The sequence below is a fragment of the Chlamydotis macqueenii genome, chromosome 1 (assembly GCF_036417535.1).
Source record: "Chlamydotis macqueenii isolate bChlMac1 chromosome 1, bChlMac1.mat, whole genome shotgun sequence".
NCBI lineage: Eukaryota > Metazoa > Chordata > Aves > Otidiformes > Otididae > Chlamydotis > Chlamydotis macqueenii.
In genome coordinates, this window is record NC_141556.1 from 82,863,060 (window position 1) to 82,888,490 (window position 25,431).

At 41.7% G+C, this 25,431-nt stretch overlaps 1 protein-coding gene across 4 annotated transcripts; it reads right to left on the reverse strand.

Moving 5' to 3' along the window:
- Window positions 1–985: 985 nt before the first annotated feature.
- Window positions 986–25,431, reverse strand: LOC104483601 (potassium voltage-gated channel subfamily A member 6-like). 4 transcript variants are annotated; one of them, XM_086758372.1, is made up of 4 exons: window positions 21,603–25,431; window positions 19,320–19,751; window positions 18,925–19,011; window positions 986–3,452 (listed from the first exon to the last, which is right to left on the reverse strand). In XM_086758372.1, the coding sequence occupies exon 1, from the start codon at window positions 25,429–25,431 to the stop codon at window positions 23,863–23,865; it is 1,569 nt and encodes a 522-aa protein (XP_086614498.1). In that variant the 3' UTR covers window positions 986–3,452; window positions 18,925–19,011; window positions 19,320–19,751; window positions 21,603–23,862. The 4 variants fall into 4 exon arrangements, with proteins under 4 accessions (XP_086614498.1, XP_086614514.1, XP_086614505.1 ...); XM_086758379.1 differs by lacking the exon at window positions 986–3,452 and adding an exon at window positions 16,577–16,593; XM_086758388.1 differs by lacking the exons at window positions 986–3,452; window positions 18,925–19,011 and adding an exon at window positions 9,123–9,263 and having other exon boundaries at window positions 19,489–19,751.

Here is a 25,431-nt window from a genome sequence, read left to right on the forward strand (position 1 = left end):
GTATAAATGCTGTACTCAAAATTAAGAAATTTATACTCAAGGAGCAGACGAGCACATGTACTCACTGGTAACAGCGCTATCACAGTGTCAAGCTAGAAGAAAACAAATGCTGTGTGAGCATCATTGCCCTTGCTTCATTCAGCAAGATACAGACCACTGCATCTAGTGAGGGGAACAGGGTCCGGCCTTTTCCCTGACTGTTCTCGTCACTCTCTTTCAGTGTGATTGTAAGGCAGACAAAATGCCTCCCTTGTGGATAAACTGCACATACTTGGACTTACTTTTGTGGCTGCCAAGTCAAGGAGCAGGCAAAAGATGTGAGGAATAATTTTGAGATCACCAGAGAGCATTCCTAGCTGAAGTGAGCCTGATCGAGCAAGCTAGCTCTCTTGGGAGGTGACAACACTTAGAGAAGTATCTGAGTCAGCTTTGAGTTTGACTAGGTTTTCAACAAGACTCAGAATCTGGCAGATGCAAAGGCACCAGAGAGGTATCTTCAAAAACATTTTCTTGGGCAAGGACTGGAATGGAGTCAGACAATGTACAGAAAAGGAAAAACTCCTTTAAAATGCACCCATTTGTTGGTATTTGTAGGGCCATGAGGTGAGAAGGGAAGGAATAGAGGCAGCAGCATGTGTCATGAGACATGCACACCCCCCTCAATAGCACTATATCGATCTCTCGCCAGGAGATCACTTCCATTTGATGTAAGCTTGAGCAGCTTGGATGCTTTGTCACAGAACAGAGGGACCACTCCTGCAGGACTAGGAGGAGGACATACCAAGTGGCCTTCACATCTTTCCCAGGTGTCCAGTGCAGTACTGCAGTAATCATCTCTGAGGAGGAAAAGATGCACTTCTGCAAGTGGTTACGAAGCATCCTAAGAAAGCTGCACAAGTGATTAATTCCACATCAAATATTTCATATGTACATAATAAAATTCAAGAGTGCAACCAGTCATTTTGACATAAGAAACACACCACACTTTAAAAATATTGATTTTATTCATATGTCTAGCCTATTTAACAGTGGATCACACTGGTAGGAACAATCAAAAATATCTAGCTACATGTTTTCATCAGGTTCTGGTCTGTGCAATGTTAGGTTTGAGTAAGCACATATTATGGCATCACCAATAGCGACAATGATTGCTGTTCAAAGCTCATTTGAGTCTCATCTCCTTGGTCAACTTTCAGGCCCAATAACCTCTCACCACGTGCAGGATTCGCTACAAAGAATTTGTATTCTCAAAGTCTGAATTCAAAAAACCAGCCTGGAGCACTGCATTTTCAATGCTGCATCTAAAAATTCTGTTTACCTCACATACTTCATTTGAAAGACTTTAGGTTTTCAGCACAACAAACAAACAAAACCCCCCTACCATCCATAATTTCTCAGAAATGTTGGACCAGACTTGTGTAAATCAGCCTCACTCCAATAAGGGAGCTGGAATTACTTATCTCACCACATGATCTGGCCTGCAAATCCCAACTGTCTTCCTTGAAACAATGCATTGAAGTGAGGTTTCACAGGAAAAGAATAACTAACATCCCTGCTGTTTGTGCTGGCATCCAGATTGGTCTAAAATCTGTGACCTGCGTGCCATGTATCTGAAGGGTACCCATAGACTTCTGCAGCTTATTCACACCTTTCTGAAGACAGCGTGCACTGAGACTGAGTCTGAAGACAACTGCACTTGCAAGAAGGGTCTGTGGCAGCTCTGGTTACCCGTGATCTGTGGCTTTTCCACACAGATCAGGATAGACAGTGACTCAGAGAAGTCTCACACTGCAAGCTGGCCTGCACTAAGACATACAGTAGGTCTCTGTACTGTTCGTGCCCAGACACTATGAACATGGCATCAATGTTGACTCCTAAGATACACTCAGACCTGCTCCAAAAGCATCTTTGGATCTAGCACCTCATGGTTTATTTAAGCCAAGTCCTATAAGCCTGTTTGTGTCACAGTATTCATGAAGTCACAGCTCATCAGAGGTTCAGACCCTCAGCCAACAGCCTTAAGGAGGTATTACAGTCCTCGTCTGTTACCTGCCAAATTAGAGTGAGTGGCCTTCTACCTTTTTTCTCTCACACATCAACTGAGATGACTGCCAGACAGGCTAAACGTCACTTATAAAGATGTACAGGGTGCTATTGATAAGGAGTCCTATGGAAGTTGGATGCCCTCTTAAAATCCCAGTCGTCATGCTCAGAGTACCTTTTACTCCATTCCTGCTCTCAGTCCCCTGCCAGAATTAATTCTCTCTCCCCACTCTTCCACTCCTGTAGAAAGCTAGAAACACACACAAGGGTATGTCCACCTTTGGTTATGGAGTTTTGGCTGCATAGCTGACCTTTGCCACTGCCAAAGGGAGGGGATTCCAGGCCACAGCATCCCTCTCTGCCTTTCACTTTTCAGGGCTAATTGGGTTTTCAATCAGTTTCAACACAGCACAGCATGGACTTGCGGAGCTTGAAAAAACAACAGAGGATTTTATCACAATGGTGCAATCAGAGAAGACTTCAGAGTATTTTCTGGGAACGTTGCATACAACTATATTACATTTTCAGAACTATCTAGCTACTGTGCCTTCTAAATCACATGAAAGACTACAAACAGTGCTATTTTAGCAAAACTCTCTACAGTCACAGAAACTAAGCCACTACCTGCTTTAGAGCAGGCAATGGACTCATATGTTCACAACGAGAATTGACTGTACATACACTGAAGGAAGACACTTAATAGGTAAATAAGAAACACCTCTAGTTTAGGCCCATCATTTAGATACCAGATATTATGCATGAACAGGATAATTATTACTTGTAGAGCTATGTTAAACATCTACCATTTATCCGAGTTATGAAAACACAGTTTTAAAAGACACAATCATCCAAGGCCAAAAGACAGACAGAAAAATGGACAGACTTTGGCCACTTGTTCAGTTCTCCAGAGAAAGCTATTTACTCTTCTAACAGCTGAACTTACGCATTTGCCAGGACGGGATCCACCACTTGAAAAAAGGTTTAAAGTTTCAATAACAGAATCTTTTGGACTTGCCCTGTGTCCATTTCCAGCTTCCCAGAGGACTCCGTGCTTGTCTGGGGCTTTTAATGAACAGCTCATAAATTGCTACTATTTAGCCACTTGAAATGGAATCTTGCTTTATTTAGTTTTCCCAGAAATGAGACACCTTTCAATCTTGTATGGGATTCTTCCTGCCTCCACCCTCCAACCTCTGTTCACATCAGTTTCAGTTTCCTGGAACTAAGACCGTTAACCGCTTTACAAACAACAGCAACAAGAAAACCGCAACACAAGGAAACCAGTTTCCTGTCCACAAATGTTGTATTCCCTGCACACAGGGAAACTTCACCAACTGTACAGTAAGCAGATGCAACAATCTGGTTTGCAGCATCCTGACATGGCAGCCTTGCAGCATCCAGAATCCAGCCTAGCAAGAAAAAAAAAAAAGGGTTACATGCTGAAAAAATACCCAAGCCAAATGTGTTATTTTGCATGGAGGACAGTTAAGACATGTCAACCTAAGGGTTCGTTTCATATTGGGAATGGTTGATGGGACTGAATTTGAGATATCTTGACAACATAACTGCAGCTGGCAGTAGCACTGAAGTGCTACTTTTCTTTGCTTATCTTGATGCCTAGTGGGATTTCATTTATGAGGGATTTTTCCTTACAGTTGCTGGGAATTATACACAGCACCTCTTCTTGCATGAGAAGAAATATGCATATTAGAAGTCTGGAAAGTTTGGTTGGACACATCACAGTGCTGTGCTGCTCCAAGGTCTGACCCAAGGTCTGACCTTTACTGTAACTGGAACTTTATTACATTCCTGTAGCCATTTTCTTGCTTTCCAATTTTAAGTCCTTTTAAGTCAGTTTTATATTAACTATTTGGCTTACAAGCCTCTTCCTCCATGCCAGGGTCAGGAAAGTCTATCAGAGCAAGAGAGGAATTTATTTTTTTTTTTTAAATCAGATCTGAAATGATTTATTGAGGCAACTAATAGAAAACATGTTGGGCCTGCAAGGACTTTCCTTCATGTAGAGACTTCTCCATTGTCACACCTTGATGCAGTCCATTTTAGTTGCAGAGATCCATCTGTGCTGGTGACACATGAAACCTAAAGGGCTGTTCATAAGTTATTAAAAATATCTGCAATCCTCCACAACAAGTGAAAGAGAAAGGGAAAACAGAAGTGACTGGAATAAATGTGGCACTTGGGCCTTCCTAAATTGTTCAAAGGCCATTACAATCTGAAAAGCCACAAAACAGTTTCTCATAAAGCAAGCAATATGTTTTTCTCTCTGCACATCAAAAGTGCAAAGCCTCAATTCTGCCAGTCTAACATGCCCCTATAAGTTACCTATTCCATTTTTCTTTACACAGGATAGTTTATGTGTTCCTATGATTAGGATGTGATATTAATCATTTAGGACTCTTGAGTTCTAAATAAAACTCTTAGGTCCAGACTTAATTTAATTGTGTGAGTAGTTGACGGGGCTAGTCATGAGTTTAAAGAAGCTAAGCTCAAGCCTTGCATCATGAGGAGTTTACACCTTTTATCTTTTTACACAGTATTTTCTACCAAGGCAATTCCGTTTCCTAGTCAGTACAGGAGTGTGAAAGCAGATTATTCCACCATGAAGACCACACACTTTCTAGTCCACATGCTCCTGCAACTCCTGGTACTGCTTGACAATGACGCAAGTAGCCAGAAAAAGAGCAAGAACAGGCTATAAAAACAGTGTACCAGTGAGAAAGCTCTAGGCCAGAAGGTTGGTTGCAACACTGCCAAAGCCCACAGGAGGAGAAAGAAAGAAGTAGGAGAAACATCAGAGACTGGAGAAGCCTACAAAGTGAATAAGATTTGTACAAAGCTCTACCTAGATTCAGAGAGGAGAAAATGGCAGTGGAACATAAAATATATAAATATGCATGTTTATATAAATATAAATATATATAAAGACATTCACACAGAAACTACATATTTAAGCAATGACTGCACATATATAAAGATGTGTAAAATAATACAAGTAAGTATTTGTAAAATGCATTCGCTCTTCAAAAAGTTTTCTAAGAAAAAGCCAGATCTACCTACAAAATGTATGGTCTGTTTGCTTTGAGTTCACCAAAATTGTGAGAAATTTCTGATGTTCAGGCTAAATCTGTGCTGATCTTCAAAGCAAAATTCCCTCACTGAATTTTCTTTGATACAAGCTTTTTCCTGCAGATTTATATATTGGAGAGGGAAGTTTTCAATCCAGGGATGACAGAGATTGAACAAGTCTGTAAAGATACAAGGGCTAGCTCATAGTTTTAAGAAAATTCAGAGCAACAATATCTGTATACTAGTGATTGCTTAGGGTTTGATAAGTCAGAGACCTCATCAAAAAATTCACAGGCAGAAACAGATGTCTGAAATAGTTGCATTAATTGAACCTATGACAAATTCCAACCCTAACCATTCTATGATTCTACGATTCTACGAAATCACTGGATTTTCCTGCACAGTGAATAATCACAGTGGGGTTTGTTGGTCTAATTGTATTCGTAGTTTTATACTGGTGTATCTGATGTAGATCTTCCCTAAAGTCAGTAGAGATGTTCCACTAGAAAAGAGTAGAGGATGAGAGTCTACATATTCAATATTTGATAACTAGGATCTCCTTTTATTAATTGTGTACATTAATAATCCAACAAATGCTTAGAAATTGTAAAACATACTTCCTTATAGCTTGTTTCCTGATTTACAGGGAGAAAATCCCAGCTCCTTTATGTTTTGTAAATTTATTTAGTAAGGCTCCTTACTAGCAAACAAGACTCCCCTTGCACTGAAGTATTGCATGGTTAAGGTATCTAATGTCATATGCCTGTCTAAAGTAAGGATTATGCAAAATTTAAAATCAATAGCAACAGAAATGGTTGAAGTAAATAAAAAGAGACATAACAGGTTTTTGAGTTTAGCATGAAATTTTCCTGATGTATTTGCAAATTCAAAAGCCCAAATCTAAATTTTTCTGGACCACCTTTCATCAAATGTTCTATAAACAAAGTAACTGCAAGTATAAAACTCTACAGCATTAAGTAGATGTCTGAAAACAGCTCAGAAAGTATAACTGATTACTGCATACTCATTTAACATTGAAAATATTGTGAAAAACCCAAACTGTATGGTCACAGGACAGCAAAACTGTCATTTCAAATCTTTCAGATAAGCAAGGGATTCGATAGTATAATATGGCAGTAAAGGAGTGACATGAAACCAGGGGCCAGACCTGAGTTTACAATAGTGTTTGAAAGCACCATTAAAATAATGGTTATTGTCATTCACACAGAGAAAGCAATAGGAAATATCTTGACTGGGACAGAAGAACGACAGATGGACTGAAGAGGATTTTTCTATGCCTATAATTCTATAAATGTAAAAGTAATACAAGTATCTAAAAGGAACTGACATGAAGTAAGGTAACTGTTGAAGCATAAGATAAATGAAATACTAAAGTACTCCTTGACAGCTTATGACTTACTTATTACTCAGTTATTGTTTACGTACATTTAAATACTCTTTTAATACAAAGTATAAAACTAAACCAAGAATTTCCAAAGTGGCCAGTGATGTTTGATGCTCAGCTTGACACCCTAAAGGGACTGAATTTCAGAAAGCAGAATGCAGGTATTGTACGGGCATCCAGAACAAAACCTACTACATTGCTGCCACTTTTTAATAGGTGTGCCTCATGTATGTGTAGATCCAAAAGATTAACTTTGGGGACCCATTTCTCTATCTCTTATTGCCCTTAATTTTCAGAGTCCAATATTGATGCCTAAATTTATAGTAAACAGCTCCTAACTCCTCAGTGATGCTTTCTGAAAACACTGACATGAAAAAACAGAGTACGCTCAAAATGGGATCTAAATACGTCTGTGCAATTTTTCAACCTCATTTCAGACATCTCCTATATTTATGACTTGAAAAGATGCAATAATTCTCATATTTAAAAAAATCTACCACCTCCTGCTACCATGCAAGATCCCTGAATCCTTCTCAGTGATGACAGATGCAATCCCATTCAAATTTTATGTGTAAGCAAGAGGGAGATCTACACATGTGAACAACTACTGGCAAGTTAATTGAGAGTAATTTAAAGCTGAAAACAATAGGGATGGCAAAAATATAGGAAAAGTTACTTTGAGTGCATGTAACTTCACTGAAGCAAATTTTACTCACTTCTGTTATGATAAAGAGACATATTTGGCAGCCAGGCTGTTATACTGTGTAAGGATAAGGGAGAGGCGACTAAACAGAACAGATTCAATGTATTTACAGTACTCATCTTAAAAGAGAGAAGCAAAAAAAGAGCAACAGAATTGTAAAGCAAGCAATTCTGTTTCTAATGAGAGGATAAAGCTACAAACTCCTTTCAGTGTCCTGCTACAGCAAAGGAAAACTGATGCAGTGGACACATAAAATGAGTTGATGTTACGGTTCTAGTGGAAAGATGCAGTACTGCCTCATATGAGATGTGTAGTTTTAGCTTGACTGAATGAATCAAAATATTCAGGGAAATTTCCAATGTTCCATCATCCTTCCTCAAATTAAATCCCCAGTTTAACCTCACACAGTATTGGTCATATCAGCTTGCACTTCTCTTCCCCAGAAGCCATCTGGAACTCCCTTGAGAAATCTCAACTTTCCAGCTAATGTTCTGCTTAATTTTGACATTAATAGTTAGAAGGAGATTGTTGAATTTAATGTCCTTTAAGACACTGCACAAAGACTATACTGACTTGCCCCAGAAAATTGCTCATATGGCCAAGTCCCACATCCATTCTTTCCTACGTGCCTAAATCCAATGTAGTGAGGCTAAGTACTCATTCCCAGCTGCCACCAAACTCTGGGGACACACAAACCATAGCAAACACTGAATTTCTCCACATGTCTATGACAAATGACAGTGCCACTCAGGCTGTCCTGTGCTTCAGACCTCCCCAGCACATACCACCAGAAGGAGAAGAGCAAGTGAGGGTTAGCTGCTTCCTTTTACAAAACAGCTTAGGGATGAGGGCACTCATCCAGGATGGCAGACCTTGTTTCTGTCCTCTCCTCTATGGCTGCTGCCTCCAAAGAGAGCTCCAAAGCTCCAGGCATTAGCAATTTGGCCTCCAGGTGCTCCCAGAGCTGTCTGTTTATGTGGTCTTTGCAAAGCATTAGGATTTCAAGCTCCACTTTGCCAAGAATGGCAAAACAAGGCAGATCTGCCAGGTTGCTGGTGAAAAAACTCTCACACAGGAAAGAAGGAAGGAGTGAAGAGCAGGAGGTCCCATTCCCTGCTTCAAGGAGTGCTCTGGAGCCATACTCTCTCTTCTGGATCATTAATTCTATGTCCCACGAAGCTTCAGCAGCAAGGAGAGCATCCTGGTGCACCCCTAAACCAGCCTCCTCTGATGTCCGGTGGCCAGGGGACTTTCCTAGCAGTGCGGATCCTGCTCCCTGCACAAGAAGAAGTTGCCCTCTCTCTCATGTCTTGAAAGAGCCAGTCCATGCTCAGCTTTAAAAAAAAAAAAAAAAAAAAAAAAGCCAGTATCTCTTTTATCAAGGGAAGCACCTGCCGTGTGGGTCCTGCTTCTGCACAGCCAGGTTGTAGAGCTTCACAAACGCTGTGGAGGCCTCATGACACAGCCCAGCACTGGCTCTCTAGGTAGCTCTCAAGTAGCAAAGAAAACCGCTTAAACGCTTTAAGTGCCGAGGCAGGCAACTCCCCTTAAGCAAAGGGGGCCTTCATGGCCAAACTCACCTCTGCCACAAGCTGCCAACAGCCCCGGGCAGTGCAGGCCGCACATCCAAGTGCGGCCTTCTCAAATACCTCCGCGGCCCACAGGATGGCACTCTGCCACCTCAAACACTCGGCACCGGCTTCTGGTGCCGCTTCCCGACAGCAAATCAGTATAAAACAGGTTTGGTTTTGTTTTTGTTTTTTTTTTCCCCGTTACAGGTTTTTCCTTTGACTTTTCAGGCTTTCCAGAATTCAGCGTGATTCTGCAGGTTCTCCCATGCCGGCACACCAGCTGATCCCCTGTGTCGTTGCTCAGAAAGATCACCATCTGCTTTCTGTGGGCATTTTGCTTGAATAAACAGCAGTAAGCTTCACCCCAGAAAGGGTCAGCCTAGTAGCTACACAGCAACCTCCAGAACAACTGCTTCTTTTTGCTGCTGAGAAACTCTATTGGGTAAGCTTGAAACTAATTAGTAACAGCTATTGCATACAACACGCTTCGTATGTTCAAAGTACTGTACAAAATCAATTTCGGTTAACAGTTTTGCTGATTACACATCATGTGCATTCTATTTAAGATCACTGCAAAAGCTTAGTAACCTACAGCTATCAAACATGGACTGAAGGTGACTCAAGCCTTTACATGCAGAGGCATGGGCACGCTTGACAGATATGCTCCACCTCGATTGATACAGCGTCCACACAGTTTTGCGACCTTCTCCCATTTATAGGTCAAAGACGGAGCCAAACCACTGACATTAAAATTTGGACCATACATCACATTTCAAAGCTTTCTCAACAGTGTTTGAGGATCCTAAGACACAGGGTTTAGATTTTTCCTTACACTCACAAAGCATCCCTTCAAGAAAAATATTCTAGCAGAACTGCAGAGTCAACGACTTTCAATTAAAAGTCAACAAGATATGCTTGCCCTTATTAATTTTTTTTAAAAGGATCACCAAGGTCAATTATTTCAGTTTAAAGTAGCTGAGAAGATGAAGTAGCTTGAGTTTTACTCGAGTCTAACCTTCCTTAATCAGCTTTAACTTCAGTTGCTAGCTCTTGCTAAAGCCTTATCTGCTTCATCTTCAATGTTATTTTAAATGCTTTTTTGCAGTATGGATATACCCAAGAAACCAGCACACAAAATCACAACAAAATACCAGAGCCGAGTCTACAGCAGAGGCAGAGACAACAGTTGCCACGGACAACATGCTGCTGGTGACAGTAAAATAGCCACGGTCCTGCCGTCTGCTCTGCTTATACCGAAGCCCTGGGAAGCCAGGCTTGCAGCTGCTGATGAGAAGTGTGGAAAGGGGCTTGGAGACAAGGAAACTGCTACCACAGTTGTGGCAGCAGCAATAACCATCTTCTCCAGGAACGATTTTCAAATGTGCTTGCTGTTGCTCCACCTCTGTTTCACTAAGCAGAAAAAATTCCCAATGACCACTGTGGCCATGGTATGGTGAGGCTTTAACAAGCATTTTTTAAAATGCTGTCTTATGTAAATCCACTCCAAACTTCTGGGAGTGAGTTTTACAGTATCTTCCAAGTTCCTGACTGATTAGCTAAGTATTTACAGCCCGACTATAGCTACCCGAAGATCCAGTAGCCAGGTTTTGATTACTGATGGAAGGCATGGAAAGGGCTGTAGGGGCACAGGGAAATACTAACAGAGGCAATGCCACTGAAGCAAGTAAAGAGGGTCAACATCCCATTTATCCTCTTTCCAGCTGTGAAAATGATGATGCCTTTTACAGAAGTTACAACCATGTTAAATCAGAAACATGTTTACAGAGAAGCTGACTGAAGGTCCCACAGCAACCAGGTGCCTCACCTATAAACCTAAGTCCAACTTCCCAGCCCTGCCTCACGCTATCTGCTTGTGATTCCCTTCAGGAAAAAGGATCATTTTCATTATCTGGAGAAAAATGAGTCTACCAGTTAATACACTGATTGTTCCTATAGATCCTTATCACTGATAAACACCCAACTGCATGCTGAGGAGAGAAAGACTTTATTTCCTTTCTACAGTTGGGGAAATTGAGGCATGGGAAAAATGAAATGTCAGATTCATACCAGATCCAGACCCAGAATGTCTCTGTGAGCCTCAGTCTGTCCACCGACTGTTATGGTGCTGTGGCAGATATGACAGTCAAAACTCAAAAACATTCAAATGAGAACTTTAGTTATGATTCAAGACACTGAATTTTCACGATAACAGATCTCATTTCCTAACCATATAAAAAATCAACCAGCTGAAAAACTAAAGACTTCTAAAACACCCTGTACCACCCTGCCCAGCTGGCATCAGAAGAAAAGTGTGCTGATGTATGAATACCAGCTGAGAATTTGGCTCCACTTGCCTGAAACCAACGCTCTGCATCAGAGTTAAAATATTTCAGCCAACAAGAAAACTCTTCATGCCTCATGGTGGGCACAAAGACATGACAATGGGCCCTCTTGAAAAATGTGAGTGACCCAGGCACCTGAATACGCTACAGGACAGGAAAGGATTCTGGGCCTTTTTGCATATGTTTGCTTCTGAATAACCAATATATGACTAAATATAAACTGTGAGGCACCATAATTGCTATTCTATGTATCCTTCTATTCCTCTGAAAGACTATAAAGGAACAAAAACTAGCAAAGCATTTAGGAGGATTAGTTCTTCACAATGCAAGTGATAATCTGTAAAAAAAAAGATCTTGTCAGATGCAAAGTGCAGATTTGACTGCTCACAGTACCTGTGAGCTGCTAGCATCCAAATCACCTTTGTGCTTGGAGAGCTAATAAAAATCTATGAGAGAGATGGTGAACTCCATCTCCAGCATATTTTCTTCTGCTGCTTTAATGCCTCAATCCCTGATAGCAATTCAAAGGGTGAAAAAATAAAAACCTGCATAAATTTACTTCTTTTGGACTAACTGTGAAAAGTTGATGTCAGCCTCTTATCTCCACAGCGCATTCAACGGGCTTTCAATTTACCTTGCAGTAAGTCAGCTCTGGGCTTTGTCAGATAGAAATATTTTGCATGCCTTTAATTATAAGGCGGCCTGCAAGGGAACAGAGAGTCACGAATAAGGGGGTTGCACTGAATATTTTGTGTCTGAGCCTGAAAAACAGAAATCAGATTAGCATGGCCAAAGCATTGGCCCAAAGCCAACACAGAGCTAGGTAACAGCAGGACTTGTTAGCATTTGGATATTCCATGAGTCTTATGCACAGGGACAAATGTTTTTCTGTGTTTGTTTGATCCTCACTGTCCATATGTTAGTTACTACTGTTATGGCAGTAATATAACACACTGTCCTTAGGGAGTAAGGGTCTCCAGCTGTGCCTAGCGTTATATAGGTGTTAGGTAAGAGATGGGGCACACTCAAAAAGATCTATCTGTCTAAATGATTTAGGAAAAAGGAGCAACTAAATGTGTAATACAGTCCCATTTTATTGCTGAGGCACTAAGGTATGTGGGAGATCCAAAAGTCAAGTGATAGAACTAGGGACTGTCCCCTTGACTCCAAATCCAATATTTAATTACAAGTCCTTCCTTATTAAGTGGTTTCTTAACTAATGAAAAACTGTATGCAACCTTTTGATGCAACTTACTAATAGGCAGAAATGCCAGGGCCAGAAGTACCAGTGGGTGTTTTTTTCTGCTGCATAAGTTACATGAGTGGGGGATGGAGGATGGAGAGGAAAGCTGCATCAGTCTCCAAAACCCATCATCACAGCTATATCACAGCTGCAGCTGGTTTGATCAATATGTATTCAGACATCTTCTACAGAAATGTTGATTAATGGTTACTCTGCAAAGTAAAGCTCACTACTTATCTTCTCTGAAATCCACTTATCTTAGTGTTAGTGGCAGTTCCGAAATCTGTGCAGTTTTTTTTTTAAAGAGCCAAAGAAAAAAAAACGTAAATAAGGAGGTGAGCACACTGCACCTTCTACTTCCATTCTTCTTCCCAATAAACCCACAAAATTATCAGTAATCTTTTTTTTTTCCTATTACAGAATCTATGACTAAAAAGATCCTAAAATATTACATGCTGAGTGGAAACAGGGAGAGCTCAGAAAGCATAACGACATGTTCTAGCAAGTCACACTGCATTGTAGAAGTAGCCTTGGCTCATTAAACAACTTTTTTACTTGTGCAGGTTTTCCAGTTGCGGAAGAGAACAACTGGCTTACCTCAGCAATAGCCAAAGCACTGGAACATCCTTTCTGTCACTCCTAATACACGTTGTAGTATCCATACCATTTGGCCGGTCATTTAATCTCTTTTGGAGCACCTGGATATCATATCACTGAATGCAAGGAAGCATTGGAGCTGGCATTGGAGCCACACTGCTAGCAAGCAGGAACCACCAATGGCTACCACTATATTGGTAGGAAAAAAGTTTTTTAAAAAATAAGCTCTCCTAAACCAAGGAGAAAAAAACAACCAAAATCCACGTTATATCTTTCATTACAGATCAAAGTAAAAAAAGACATAAATGCAAAATTTTGCATTTTACCTTGTTTATATTCATTTATTAAAAAAAATTAAAAAGCAAAAATATTCAGAACATTACGAAAATGATCACACACATTACAAAAAATTTTTAATATGCATTTTCGAAAGAATATCAAAATAAGCTGAAATTAAACTCTTCTTGCAAACATTGCTGATTTTGAGGAAAGGGCAACTTTTGATGGAAATATGTCCTACAGAAATGTTTGCAATTCACTGTAATAGATTATCAGATAACAGACTAATGGATAAGCAATAGTAAATAACCCCAAAGCGTTTTTGAAAATCACTGTGTCATCTCCAAGAACAGACTACAAAGACCAATTCCTTTGTGAGTATTATTGTGCAAGCATGAAAGCCCATAGTCTACAGTCCTAAAAAGAATGTACCTGACAGTACTATTTCTGATACATTAAAATTTCAGCATAATTCAGAGCTTGAGAAATATACAATTTATTTGTATACAAAAATTGCAGTGATAAAGTAGGTGTTCTAAGTTTGGCCATCTGACAACAGACAGGACCAACAGGTAAATATTCACTCTGTATCTTTCTATTTTATGTACTGATGATGAAGTAGGATTCAAACACAAAGCAGGTCTTTTCCTCCATCACTGACAAGAGAGCTTCTGCATAGAACTCTTTACTGCTTAATGACAGCACTACCCTTAAAAACATAAACCCACTACGAGAATGCAGGTCTTAATTGGGGAAGGTTTAAAACTGAAGCATGGAAAGGGCAAATTGGGTCAGAACTTGGTCACAACTTAAGAGCACGTTAGTGCACGTTAGAATGTTCTTGAGCTGCTTACTTTGCAATGAAAAGACAAAAAAAAAGAATATGTGTAAATACTATTTATTAATAAATTAACTAGACTGGCTTTAAGATTCACAATAAATGCATCTCCTGTGCTTCTTATATATCCTCATGAACCAACATAATTTACTTATACGATTTGCTCCTGTGCTCTTTACCTGTATTGCAAAGTCAACACCTCCTTGCTAAAAGACACCATAGCCAGGCCCAGTATATGAAGATTTGTTCTGTAGTACTAAAGAAGGAGTCATGCATTCTGCCAATTTAGATTCTTGCTTTCCCACTCTCCACAGCTAAGTGTGTCTTCTTCTGTCCCGACTATAAAATTAAAAGGTAATAATGCTCTCTCACCATTGCAAAGTTTTTCAAGCTCCAAAGAGGTATATACCACTCTAATCCTACAAGCCCTTTGACCAGCTTTGTGCTCCGTGTTTGTGTGGTGATGTCATTGATAAAGTTCAAGTGGTACTCATATTCACATGCTTTCATAATGTCCATGGCTATTTGTAAAATTGATTTGCTTTGCTTTGCTTTTTATTTTTTTCTAGGTAAGGGAGAAAAAGCAGAGCTATTTCAAAGTTAAAGAGCAAAACTTGCTAGCCAAAATATAGATACAAATCACAAGATGATGGTTTCCTCACAGAAGTGAACAAAGTGCAGCAATGTGCTAGAATGCTCAAGGACAAAGTATAAGGACTAGATTCTCCTTGGTGCTTTTGTGACACGGAGACGGATAGATGGGTGAAGCTCCCACCTTGGTCAATGTCTATTCTATCTGCTGATATTTTGTCACTTTCCCACAGGACAAAATGAACTGAAAGAGGTAAGAGAGGAAACATGAAGCTTTATTCTGTCTCTGCCAGAACAGTGCCTGGATTAGAAAATCATTCTGCTAACCTCTTCAGGCCAGAGTGGCCGTTGTTATCAACTGCTCTGACCATCCATTCAACAAAAGTTGTTGAAGGTCATGCATCACTGTTGATTTCTGCATCCAAATCAGATACCCTGGCTGAGCTGCAGCAGAGCTGGCTCAAGGCTTTTCTCAAAATTAGGTGTAATGCACTGTTCCAGTGACTACAGGGAGCTCACGGTAGTGAGGAATTACCAGAGACCTCAGAAAGGAGGAAGGTCAGCGTAGAGCTGGAGAGCTCTGGACAGGAAGAAGGGACCAGAAAAGGTCAGCAAAGGTTCCAGGTTGAGGGGAAGTCCCATAGAGAAAAAACATCTCAAAAAGACTCACAGCTCCTCCCCTAGTTCTCTCTCCTACTCACACACCCCAAGTACTAAATAAGATCAACAGGATTTGGCATTTTTTAGCTAATTGGGTAAATATGCTAATGGCAAATGAGCTGTAGGACAGAAGAAATGAGGGAAGATCTTACAATTTCTCATCTATTCGCCATCTCAAATATATCCCAGATGTAGGAGAGGATTCTAGTAGACAAAGTCACTGAACCCAGGCTATTTCCTTCACATCTAACTACTTCCATAATATCCATTTAATAAATTTAACAAAGTCCATCTGAAAAAAAAAAAATTTGTTTTTTGCCTTCATTTTTCCTATCAACCTGGAATGAGCTTTCATTTCTCCTTCTTTGTCTGTTATATTAGAAATCATCTTCTTCTTTCCAGGGTAAATTTATTCATAGACATTTTATGCTCTATTGTTTAAACACCAACATTGCCTTTTAGCTTAAATAGCTGTTACCTATTCTGGCTACTCAGCCCTCAGTATTTTTGTAACTATAGGTCTTGTCAGTCTTTTGCTGGCCTAGAAAGGTCAGGCTCTTCCAGCTTCCTCTTGCAAAGCAGCTTCCATTCACCTGATCATTTTTGCTGTTCTCCCGTGCATCCTTTCTGACCAAATTTACGCCTGCAAAAATGCACACAGCATTCCAGATGAGGTCTTACAGAATTAACATTTCCCAGGTGGTACTGAACGTGCTCCTTCTGAGACTTTCAAAGACTTGCACCTGCAATTTTTATGGCTGCATTACTCTGGTGGCTCAGTACGTGACATTGGTTCTCTGGCTGATCTTAGCACCCTCAATCTTTCTTTTTGTCTGTCTTCCCCAACTGATAAATCACAATCACAATTTTAATTTCCATCCTATTTAATATCTTTCCATTTCTTTAAGTCAACTATTCAGTCATCTACTTCTGTGTCCTAATCCACAATCTTGATGATGATGCTTAGGTTGCTTCTTTGCTACATTTCATAGTGTCGGCTCTACTGGTAATATTTTAAACAATCCCAGGACTAATCTTTGAGGAACTCCTTTAAGAACCTCCCTCCTGTCTCACACTGTTTATTTACTCTGTTCTTTATCGACTCTATTTCTTCCAGTCACCTTTGTCTGCCCCATCTCAAGTGATATTTTTTCATGAAGCATGCTAATGGCTTTTATGTGAAGTTTTTTGTCCAGTTTCAGGGACAGCATCCCTGAGATCAGCAGAGTTAGAGCTAGAAAGAAGTAATAATTTGTTTAAATGTGGTATTTCCTGAAAATGGAGACTGAAGCCAGGAAATCGATAAGCCAACCTGCCAGGACTGCAACTATTTTCACATAGCTATAACAGCAAAAAAACTGTAGGAAGGGTAGAGTTTGTCGCCATGTCTACCTTTGCTACCCTTCTCTTATATTACTTGAGACTTGCAATTACATTTCTTTAGCTTAAAAAACTGTGTCTCATTGGAAAACATATGCAAGCAAGAGGAAGATGATGGAAAATGGAATGGGAAAGCGGTCAAGAATTTAGGACCAGCATCTGCTGCATTCAACATGGAGAATCTGGTGACCATGCATGCCCCACACCAGCCTGACTTCTGCTCCAGCCAGGCATGTGGGTGTGATATCAAGGACAAAAAAGAGTTGAGCATGGCGCAGCAGACAGGCGCTCACTTTTCCCTTATGGCATGGTAATGGCGCACCTTCCTGAGAGCACTGGAGCAGATAAGCAAACAAAAAGACTGTGGTCCAATTCTGCTTTCACCAGGGATAAATTTGGAGTCACTTCACTGATGTCAGTGGAGTTATTCCAGAATTGCACCAATGTAAAAGAGGGCAGCATCTGCTTCCTGAAAATGGATGCCATCAAGCTAATTGAAAACAACAGATGCATCAATGAGCAGCAAGAGGAGACAGTAATGTTCTAGTTTTCTTGAAAATATCATTTAATTGCTCTCCAGAGAATGTAAGAGAATAAACCAGTATGTACTCTAAAAGCTGAATCTTCTGTTGGTGTAAAATTGTATACAGCCTTTTAGGTGAATGGACCAATGTGTATCTACAACACCTAAAGAGATCCATTCTAGACATCTGCCTTTACAGCCCTCTTCTTTGGGCCTAATTCTTCTCTGACATTACTTAAATTAGTAGTCACACCATTCATATCCTGAAGAATACATTTATCTAACTTCAGGTAGAGAGCAGAATCAAGATCCCAATTTTCTTTAAAAAACAATGGCTACAACACTGATTAAATTTGGTAATTTAATTGCTAAGTTTGACAACTAAATTGGTACATTTGTGATTTATAGCACTTTTTGACTAACAGTCTTCCAAAACTTTACACCACTGAGCAAATACCTTTATATGTTACATGTAGATGTGGCACTTAGTGGCAGTTTGGGACATGGTTTAGTGGTGGACTTGGCAGTGTTAGGTTTGCAGTTGGACTTGATTGTCTTAAAGGTCTTTTCCAACCTAAATGATTCTATGGTTCTATATCCATTTAGTGAAAGTGAAGCCAAAGAAGGACTTACTGAACTTTAAATGGTATTTTGCATGAAGATAAAGGCTTTCCATGAGCCCTGTCTCTAATGAATAGGCAACTTGGCTTCAGTATTTTAGGGTAACCATGAAAGTTGATGAGCACTTTCCCTCTTGTAAGTCCATTACTTTCTTTCACTAAGAAAAAGCTGTACACAGGAAAGTTCAATCTGTTGTTTCAGCCCCTCTTAATCCACACTGCACACAACATGCATACTTCCTGCAGTGAATGTTTATCAATGAATGTTTATGCTTTAGGAATGTAAAACCCACACTGACCACAGTTACGTGTTTCCCAAAGTGTACAACTATGCTACGACATTCAAGCTCTTGTGCCAGCTAACAAGCCCCAGATAAACTTCCACAGAGCAAGTGAAAACCCAGCCAGTTTGGCAAGACATATAAAATTAATATGTACTAGCAAATAAGCTACACTGGAAATCAATGTTACTGTAGTCCCTGTCTGCTTTCCCACAAAATAATTCTTCTGGATTTATCTTCCTGACTAGAGTCTTGCCTTATTTAGGACCCGACTCCGCACAAGAAGAGTTCCTTCTTCTAACTAATGAGCAAATTCATCACCAACTGTCTTTGGTGGCAGCTAAGGACACTCAGCATTCACTGGCAATTGTTCATTTTATCAGAGGATTAAGTCTTTTCATCCTGCAAGCACCTGCTCCCCTCCTTAACTTTATGTGTAACACAGATGACTGCAAGTCAGGGATTGGACTGTGAGCCTGCTGATAATATGGCTACAAATATCTTCACAATACAATTTGTCTAAAGTGCAAGCCTCAAAGAGCAAAGACAAGAGCTCAGACTGTGCTTTTGGTTACAGCAATGTAAATAGAGCTACCTTATGTTTATAGGGATGCAGCTAAGGGCAGAATCTCATTTAGTCTTAAACTTCTCTATGAATTTGTCTGCACATTTCCACCACTGACAAAAAAAAATAAAATAATTTTTTTTTGTCAATATAAACTTAAAGAGAAGCTTATCTTTGCTGAGTTTGGTAGACTTACTTGGACTCAAGTCAGAGGAGCACTTTTGCGAAAGCTGTGGTTAACTCCTTCTGTAATCTGCAGATCTTTCCCTGATGTAAACGGGACCTCAAGAAAAGAAGAAACAAAAATAAGCATTTTAACAAATAGTACATATGTTTTGACTTGATGCAGAAGACTGAAGTTGAAGCCCAACATAAACCAAGGTAGTTGTACTAAATGGAGTTTTGCCAACTTGAATCAGCAGATGGTGAGGATCTGGCTCATACTACATTTTTGTAGTTTATAATTATCTTTCTTTCTTCACCTAGAACCAGATTCTCCCTTTAGGCTTCAAATCTTAATTAGGAAATCCTTCCTCATTAATTGCAAGAAACTCTTAATTGTTAATTTCACAGAAGAAAAAGAAACCTTACCTACTTCTGTTACAGCAGCAGATGCTGGAGCTGTTTGTTCCTTTGCTTTTAGGGATGATGTTCTTCTTTCCACCACTGTCTGGATGACACTTCAGTCCCTACCCTTTCTCTCCCTGCCCTGAATTTCCTTTATACTCATTCTTCTTTATCTCCGTCAGTATTTCTGTACACTGAACAAGAGGGCCTGGGAGAGAACACCAAGTCCAGTCACCTTCATTCCCACACCTCCTCTGGCAGTGAATTTTTATCTGTGAAAGCTGGATCAAAACGAACAGGACCAAACCAGAAAATTGCTCAAAAATCTCAAATTGCAGCATTTTCCAAACAGGAAGAGAAAAATACTTTTATCTTGGATATAAATGCAGGAATCCACCAGTAACATAGACTTGGAAATAGCACAAAACAGCTCTTCATGGCTTTCACATTTACAGTCTGTTATGTGGTTGATGAGTTGCATATAAAAAAAAAAAAACATGTCCTCAGTAAAATTCTTCCTTTCCTTCCTTTCCCATCTCCAACAAGATGATTTCTGTCCTGTCCTGACTTGGTGCAAAACATCCTGTGGGAAAATTATCTAGGGAACTGATTGTCACGGAACAACCAAGGGTTCAGGAAGGAGCAACAGTCTCTTCTTCCACAGCAAAACTACTTCCTAGTGAGACTGTTGAAAGAGGAATTTCCGTTTTTTCAATGTGATGCTTTAGCTCATATTCCTTGTCACTGTGTGCCCAGATCATGGATTCACAGGCCAGTTGCCCCTCAGCTCCTTGACTGTCAGTGCTCAGACTATCATTCACTCACTCACCACCTCTCTGTGTTATATAAATAAAATCCTTTCCATCTCCTGGTTTGCACTTTCTGCTTTCAAATGCTGATATCTGTCTGTCTGGAGTTGGACAGAACAGTTGTACATGATACAAGGTGCTGGGATCCTCTTCAGTAAGCAAACAGTGGTAAAGATAAGGTACTAATATCTGAGAACTGAAAATATTCAACGAGTGCTTTTGCTTGTAGCCAAAGTCACAGGGAAGAGAGAAACAGTCTGGGAGGTTGTTATGGAAACAAGTCCCTGGGGGTGCCTACTTTGCTTCATGAGGATGTGCTCTGCCTTCAGAAGGAAATAGCTAGAGAGACAGAGAGATTTGTATTTTGAACATCCAGGAGTGCGTGCTAAGGGCTGAGAACTAGAGGTAAGATTTCTGAAAGCATCTCTGCGATTGGGTGACACAAGTCAGTGGTCCAGGTGCCACTATGTCACTTCAGTCACTTGAAAGACCCCTTAATAAAAATGTCACATTCTAGAAATTCTATAATATATAGTATTATTGACGACTCCAGGGCTTCACTGCCTTGCTTTTCAGGACATTCTTAGAGAAGGACTTACATGCCCAAATGAAAATCCCTAGGTCACAGTTTCCAAGCTTCTGTTGGCTTTTTACATTTCTATTAGCTCTAACACAGAAAATCCAGGGAGCAAACACGACTCCGGTTTCATCTGCACTTTATTTTCGGAACTGAAAAATGTGGACAGCAAAAACTGCACAAAAGCTGTCTCCTCGCAAAAAAAAGTTCCTTTGCACCAGTGCTTTGTGTATGCACCTGTGTGTGTGCATGTATCTGTGTGCAGACAATACTCCAGCTAGAAACTCTGCTAAATTTCACCTACGAGCAGGAAATCTCTCTACAAGAGCACCTCTGTAAGACACATTGTGATTATGCTACCGGTAATTTGCCTCACATCTTTTTTTTTTTGCCAGAATCCCCATGCCCAGCTGTCTGTCATGCTGGTCAGGAGAACAACTTGTTCTGAGCAGGGAGGGCTCCTGCCTGGCAGGGGCAGCGGGGTCAGGCCCAAGGGAAGAAACAAGCACAGGAATTTTCTGACGTAGGCTCAGCGTGTCTCATCCCTCCTCCTGAACTCATGCTTAACCTGAGTTTTTTATATCTTACTTTGGGGAAACTTTTATCAGCTGATACACTCAGGCATAAAATAATCCCAAACATGGGCATTCTGTGAGGAGCCAGAAGTAGCCTTGAAACATTCCTCTTAAATGGCAGGTTCTTTTGGTAGTTTCTAGTGCATCTGCTAGAGCAACACAAAAGAGAAGTCACACTCTTGCACCCAACAGAAAATATTTCATTACAGTGACCGTGAAACACAGCTAAGAACCACGGCTTGTACTGAATTAACTCAATGACCAAGACAAGTTTTTACACAAAATCAACAGAGAAGTCACTGTGCTGATCCTTCCTCAGTCCCACTTAATCACCAGGATTACTTACCCACATGCTTCAAGGGATGCAGAAAGGCTCCCAAGGCCCAGACCTTCACAGACATTTGCCTCAGTTCCGACGAACCAAAGAGGAATTAGGCACCTATGTATTCAGGAAAACTCTCAGATACAGAGCCCTCACCACATCACACTTGTGTCTCCCAGCCTGACCTGCAGTAACCGAGACAAGTGGCATTTTGCTACTGATTTCAGCAAGAGAAGAGGTTTTAATACAATGGTTGTGCACTGATCCCAAGGGAGATCCCTGTACATTAAAAACCTTTGAGAAGACAACAAGACTCTGGAGAAATGCCACAGTTACGATTTACACAATTTCTACTGTATGATCAGGGCCCAGATGAGGAGAGGCCACAATAAAAGCACTCTAGGCATGGAGCTGGATCTCAAGACAACAAAAAACCAAGCAGGATAACAAAGATGCAAGCAGATCCCATCTCACAACCAGTTCTATAGCCAGTTCTGACTATATTAAAGTATATGCTCTTTGCATTCTTAGCCTTATGGTTGAGAAGCATAATATAAACATATACATAAAATGTATTCTATATATTTTGCATCTTGATTTTATGCCCAGTTTATGTATTACACATGTCACATGCAATACGTAGTACATTCTAATATGCATATCACAGTATGATGCACGGCATTAATGGCTGCCTTTGCTCTCATACACATGCACACATGTGAATGCAGAATATTACACTTAGATTTAAAACAAGAATGACTTTTCCTGACAGGAAAATTTGCCAATAGAATCTAAAAGCATCTATTTCCCGCTCTCACCCACTGGCAGCATCTGAAACATATTACAGGTAGGTGTAAGGCAGAGCTGATTAAAAAAATGAAGTGATCTGGGAAGCAACATGTGCATCTTAAGATGCAAATCTCTGGTCCCTTGGCAAACCCAGTGCTGCAGGCCAAGCTATGCACTTCGCATTGCTAGCATAAGTTGCTCTCACAAAACCTAGTGCATGCAAAAGACATTGCTGTGCCTTCTATCCATCAAATACCAAGAACCGGCTAGATCAGTGATAGAGCAAAAGCATCTCTTCAAGGCTGGCTGTTTCTCCCCTCATTTGAAAGGTCTGGAGTATGCTGTTGGGTTTGTGCAGATGGTTTAGGGAAGTCTGTATCCCTGCCAGTATCAATCACAAACATTGACACAGTTACCCTGGGGCAATTTATGCCTGTGACCTGCTAAATCACTGCAATCTTCAGACAACACAGGTGCAGCAGTCTGTGGTCAGGGTTTTTCAGCAATGTCAACAAAATACCAACATGCAAACTTACCTCAGCTATACAAATACTTCAATAAAAACACAGTGGAGTCAATTGCTCTCACACGCCTGAATACAGAACTGGATATCTGAAGCATAAAGTACATCTCATTAAACGCTATTGTGTGGAGATAAACTGCAGACATAACAAAGGAATTTACTCAAATGTGCCTCGCATCGGAAGGCACTTACCGCTATGAAGATTAAGTTGGTACTAGAAAAGCCAATTAACTTCAGGACACTGGCATAAATAAGGCTGAAATAAGATCAAAACGGAGAACCTTTACCAAGCCTGTTGATTTCTTTAAGCCTGTTTTTGTTAAATGGTATATGGTCACAAGGAACAAAGAGCTTTTAGATCTATGCACCTTTTTGGAAACACAAACCAAGATGATCTTTAGCATGCCAAGGGGCTGCAAAGAAGGAAGGCATCTGCTCACTGACTTTCCCCTACAGCTGCAGAACTCACTGCGATGCTGGCTACAGCGTTTCTATTATTCAAAGGCAATGTCATGCCAGGCGTGACTGATCCCACAGCCAAGGGCACTGTGCTGGCGCAGGAACTAAGGGCAGAGCTTGAGCCAGATGTTTGTAGCCCCTTTAACTGTTCACTCCCTGCTGAATCCTTCAGCTCAAAGCAGTGGCAAGGGCTTCTTTGCTAGTAGAGTAGAAAGGCTAGGTTTCAGAGCAAATATTGGATTAAAGCAGTCTTCAAAAACCGAGAAAGAAATTCACGAGGGAGTGGGGGATGACAGCTAGCACTCCACAGAACAAAGCAAGAACATTTCTGGCTGCACATGGTAACGAGAAACAGCAAATCAGGACAGAAGAACCCATTATCACAATCATTCTGTTTACGGTATCACAATTCACAGTCTGGCATGTGAATGCTGAATAGTTCCAGCTGCTAGTAGGAAGACGGCTGTGCAGCAGCTTGCAGCTCCGTGTCTGGACCCAGCGTAACAAAACCGATCACACCTCTGTCAGCATTTTCTTCTCTTTATAACCCTGGTTGTTGGGAGGAATGAAGTTGGCATATTTCATGGACTCCAGGTCTTCTGCTTCCAGGAATTCAGATTTGCTGAGAGACTGATTACTATCCCCCTTCTTGGGCTCAGAGAAGGGTGACTGCTGCTGGCCACAGGTGACATGGGTGTACTGGCACTGCTCTTCATGATCAGTCTCTCGGTGGTAGAAGTAGTTGAAGTTGGACACGATGACAGGGACAGGAAGGGCAATGGTGAGCACACCTGCGATGGCACACAAGGAGCCCACAATCTTGCCACCAATTGTCATGGGATACATGTCCCCATAACCCACGGTGGTCATGGACACCACTGCCCACCAAAAAGCATCAGGGATACTGGTGAACAGGGAGTCGGGATCATCGGTCTCTGCAAAGTAGACAGCACTGGAGAAGAGGATTACCCCGATGAAAAGGAAGAAGATGAGGAGGCCCAGTTCCCTCATGCTGGCCTGGAGAGTCTTCCCCAAGATCTGCAGCCCCTTGGAGTGCCTGGAAAGCTTGAAGATCCTGAAGACTCTGACCAGGCGGATTACTCTAAGGATGGCCAGGGACATGGCTTGCTGCTGGCCTCCATTGTTGCTGCTGCTGCCAGGCTGCTGCTTCTGCTGCTGCTGCTGGGCCAGTTCGGTGCCAAGGGTGATGAAGTAGGGGATGATGGCCACAATGTCGATGATGTTCATGATGTTGCGGGAGAACTCTGGCTTGCTGGGGCAGGCAAAGAAGCGCACGAGGAGCTCAAAGGAGAACCAGATGATGCACAGGGTCTCGATGAGGAAGAAAGGGTCAGTGAAGAAGGGGCCGGCGCCGACAGCAAGGCGCAGGGGTGGCGGAGTCCCACTCGGTGGTGGCGGTGGTGGCAGCAGTAGCGCCTCGTCACCGGGCAGCGCTGCCTCCCCAAAGCCAGGCTGGGGGCCCTTGGGCTCCTGGCGAAACTCGGGCAGGGTCTCCAGGCAGAAGATGACAATGGAGATGAGGATGACCAACACAGAGACAATGGCGATGGCCCGGGCCGGTCCCGAGCTCTCGGGGTACTCAAAGAGCAGCCAGACCTGGCGCTGGAAGTGGTGCTGGGGCAGGGGCTTCTCCTCCTCTGGAATGAAGCCCTCGTCCTCCCGGAAGGTCTCAATGGCCTCCTGGCCCAGCTGGTAGAAGCGGATCTCCTCCAGGAAGATGTCGAGGGGCACATGGACCGGCCGGCGGAGCCGCCCCCCGGACTGGTAGTAGTAGAGGATGGCATCGAAGCTGGGCCGGTTGCGGTCGAAAAAGTACTCGTTGCGGAGCGGGTCGAAGTAGCGGACGCGGCGGCTGGGGTCGCCCAGCAGCGTGTCGGGGAAGATGGAGAGGGTCCGCAGCTGCGTCTCGAACCGCAGCCCCGAGATGTTGATCACCAGCCGCTCGCTGCTGCAGCAGCTGCCGCCGCTCCGCTCCTCGCTCGGCGCCTCCGCCTCCCCCTCGCCGCCGCCACCGCCGCCCGCCCGCGGGGCCGCCAGCGCCAGCGGCTCCTCCGCCCGCAT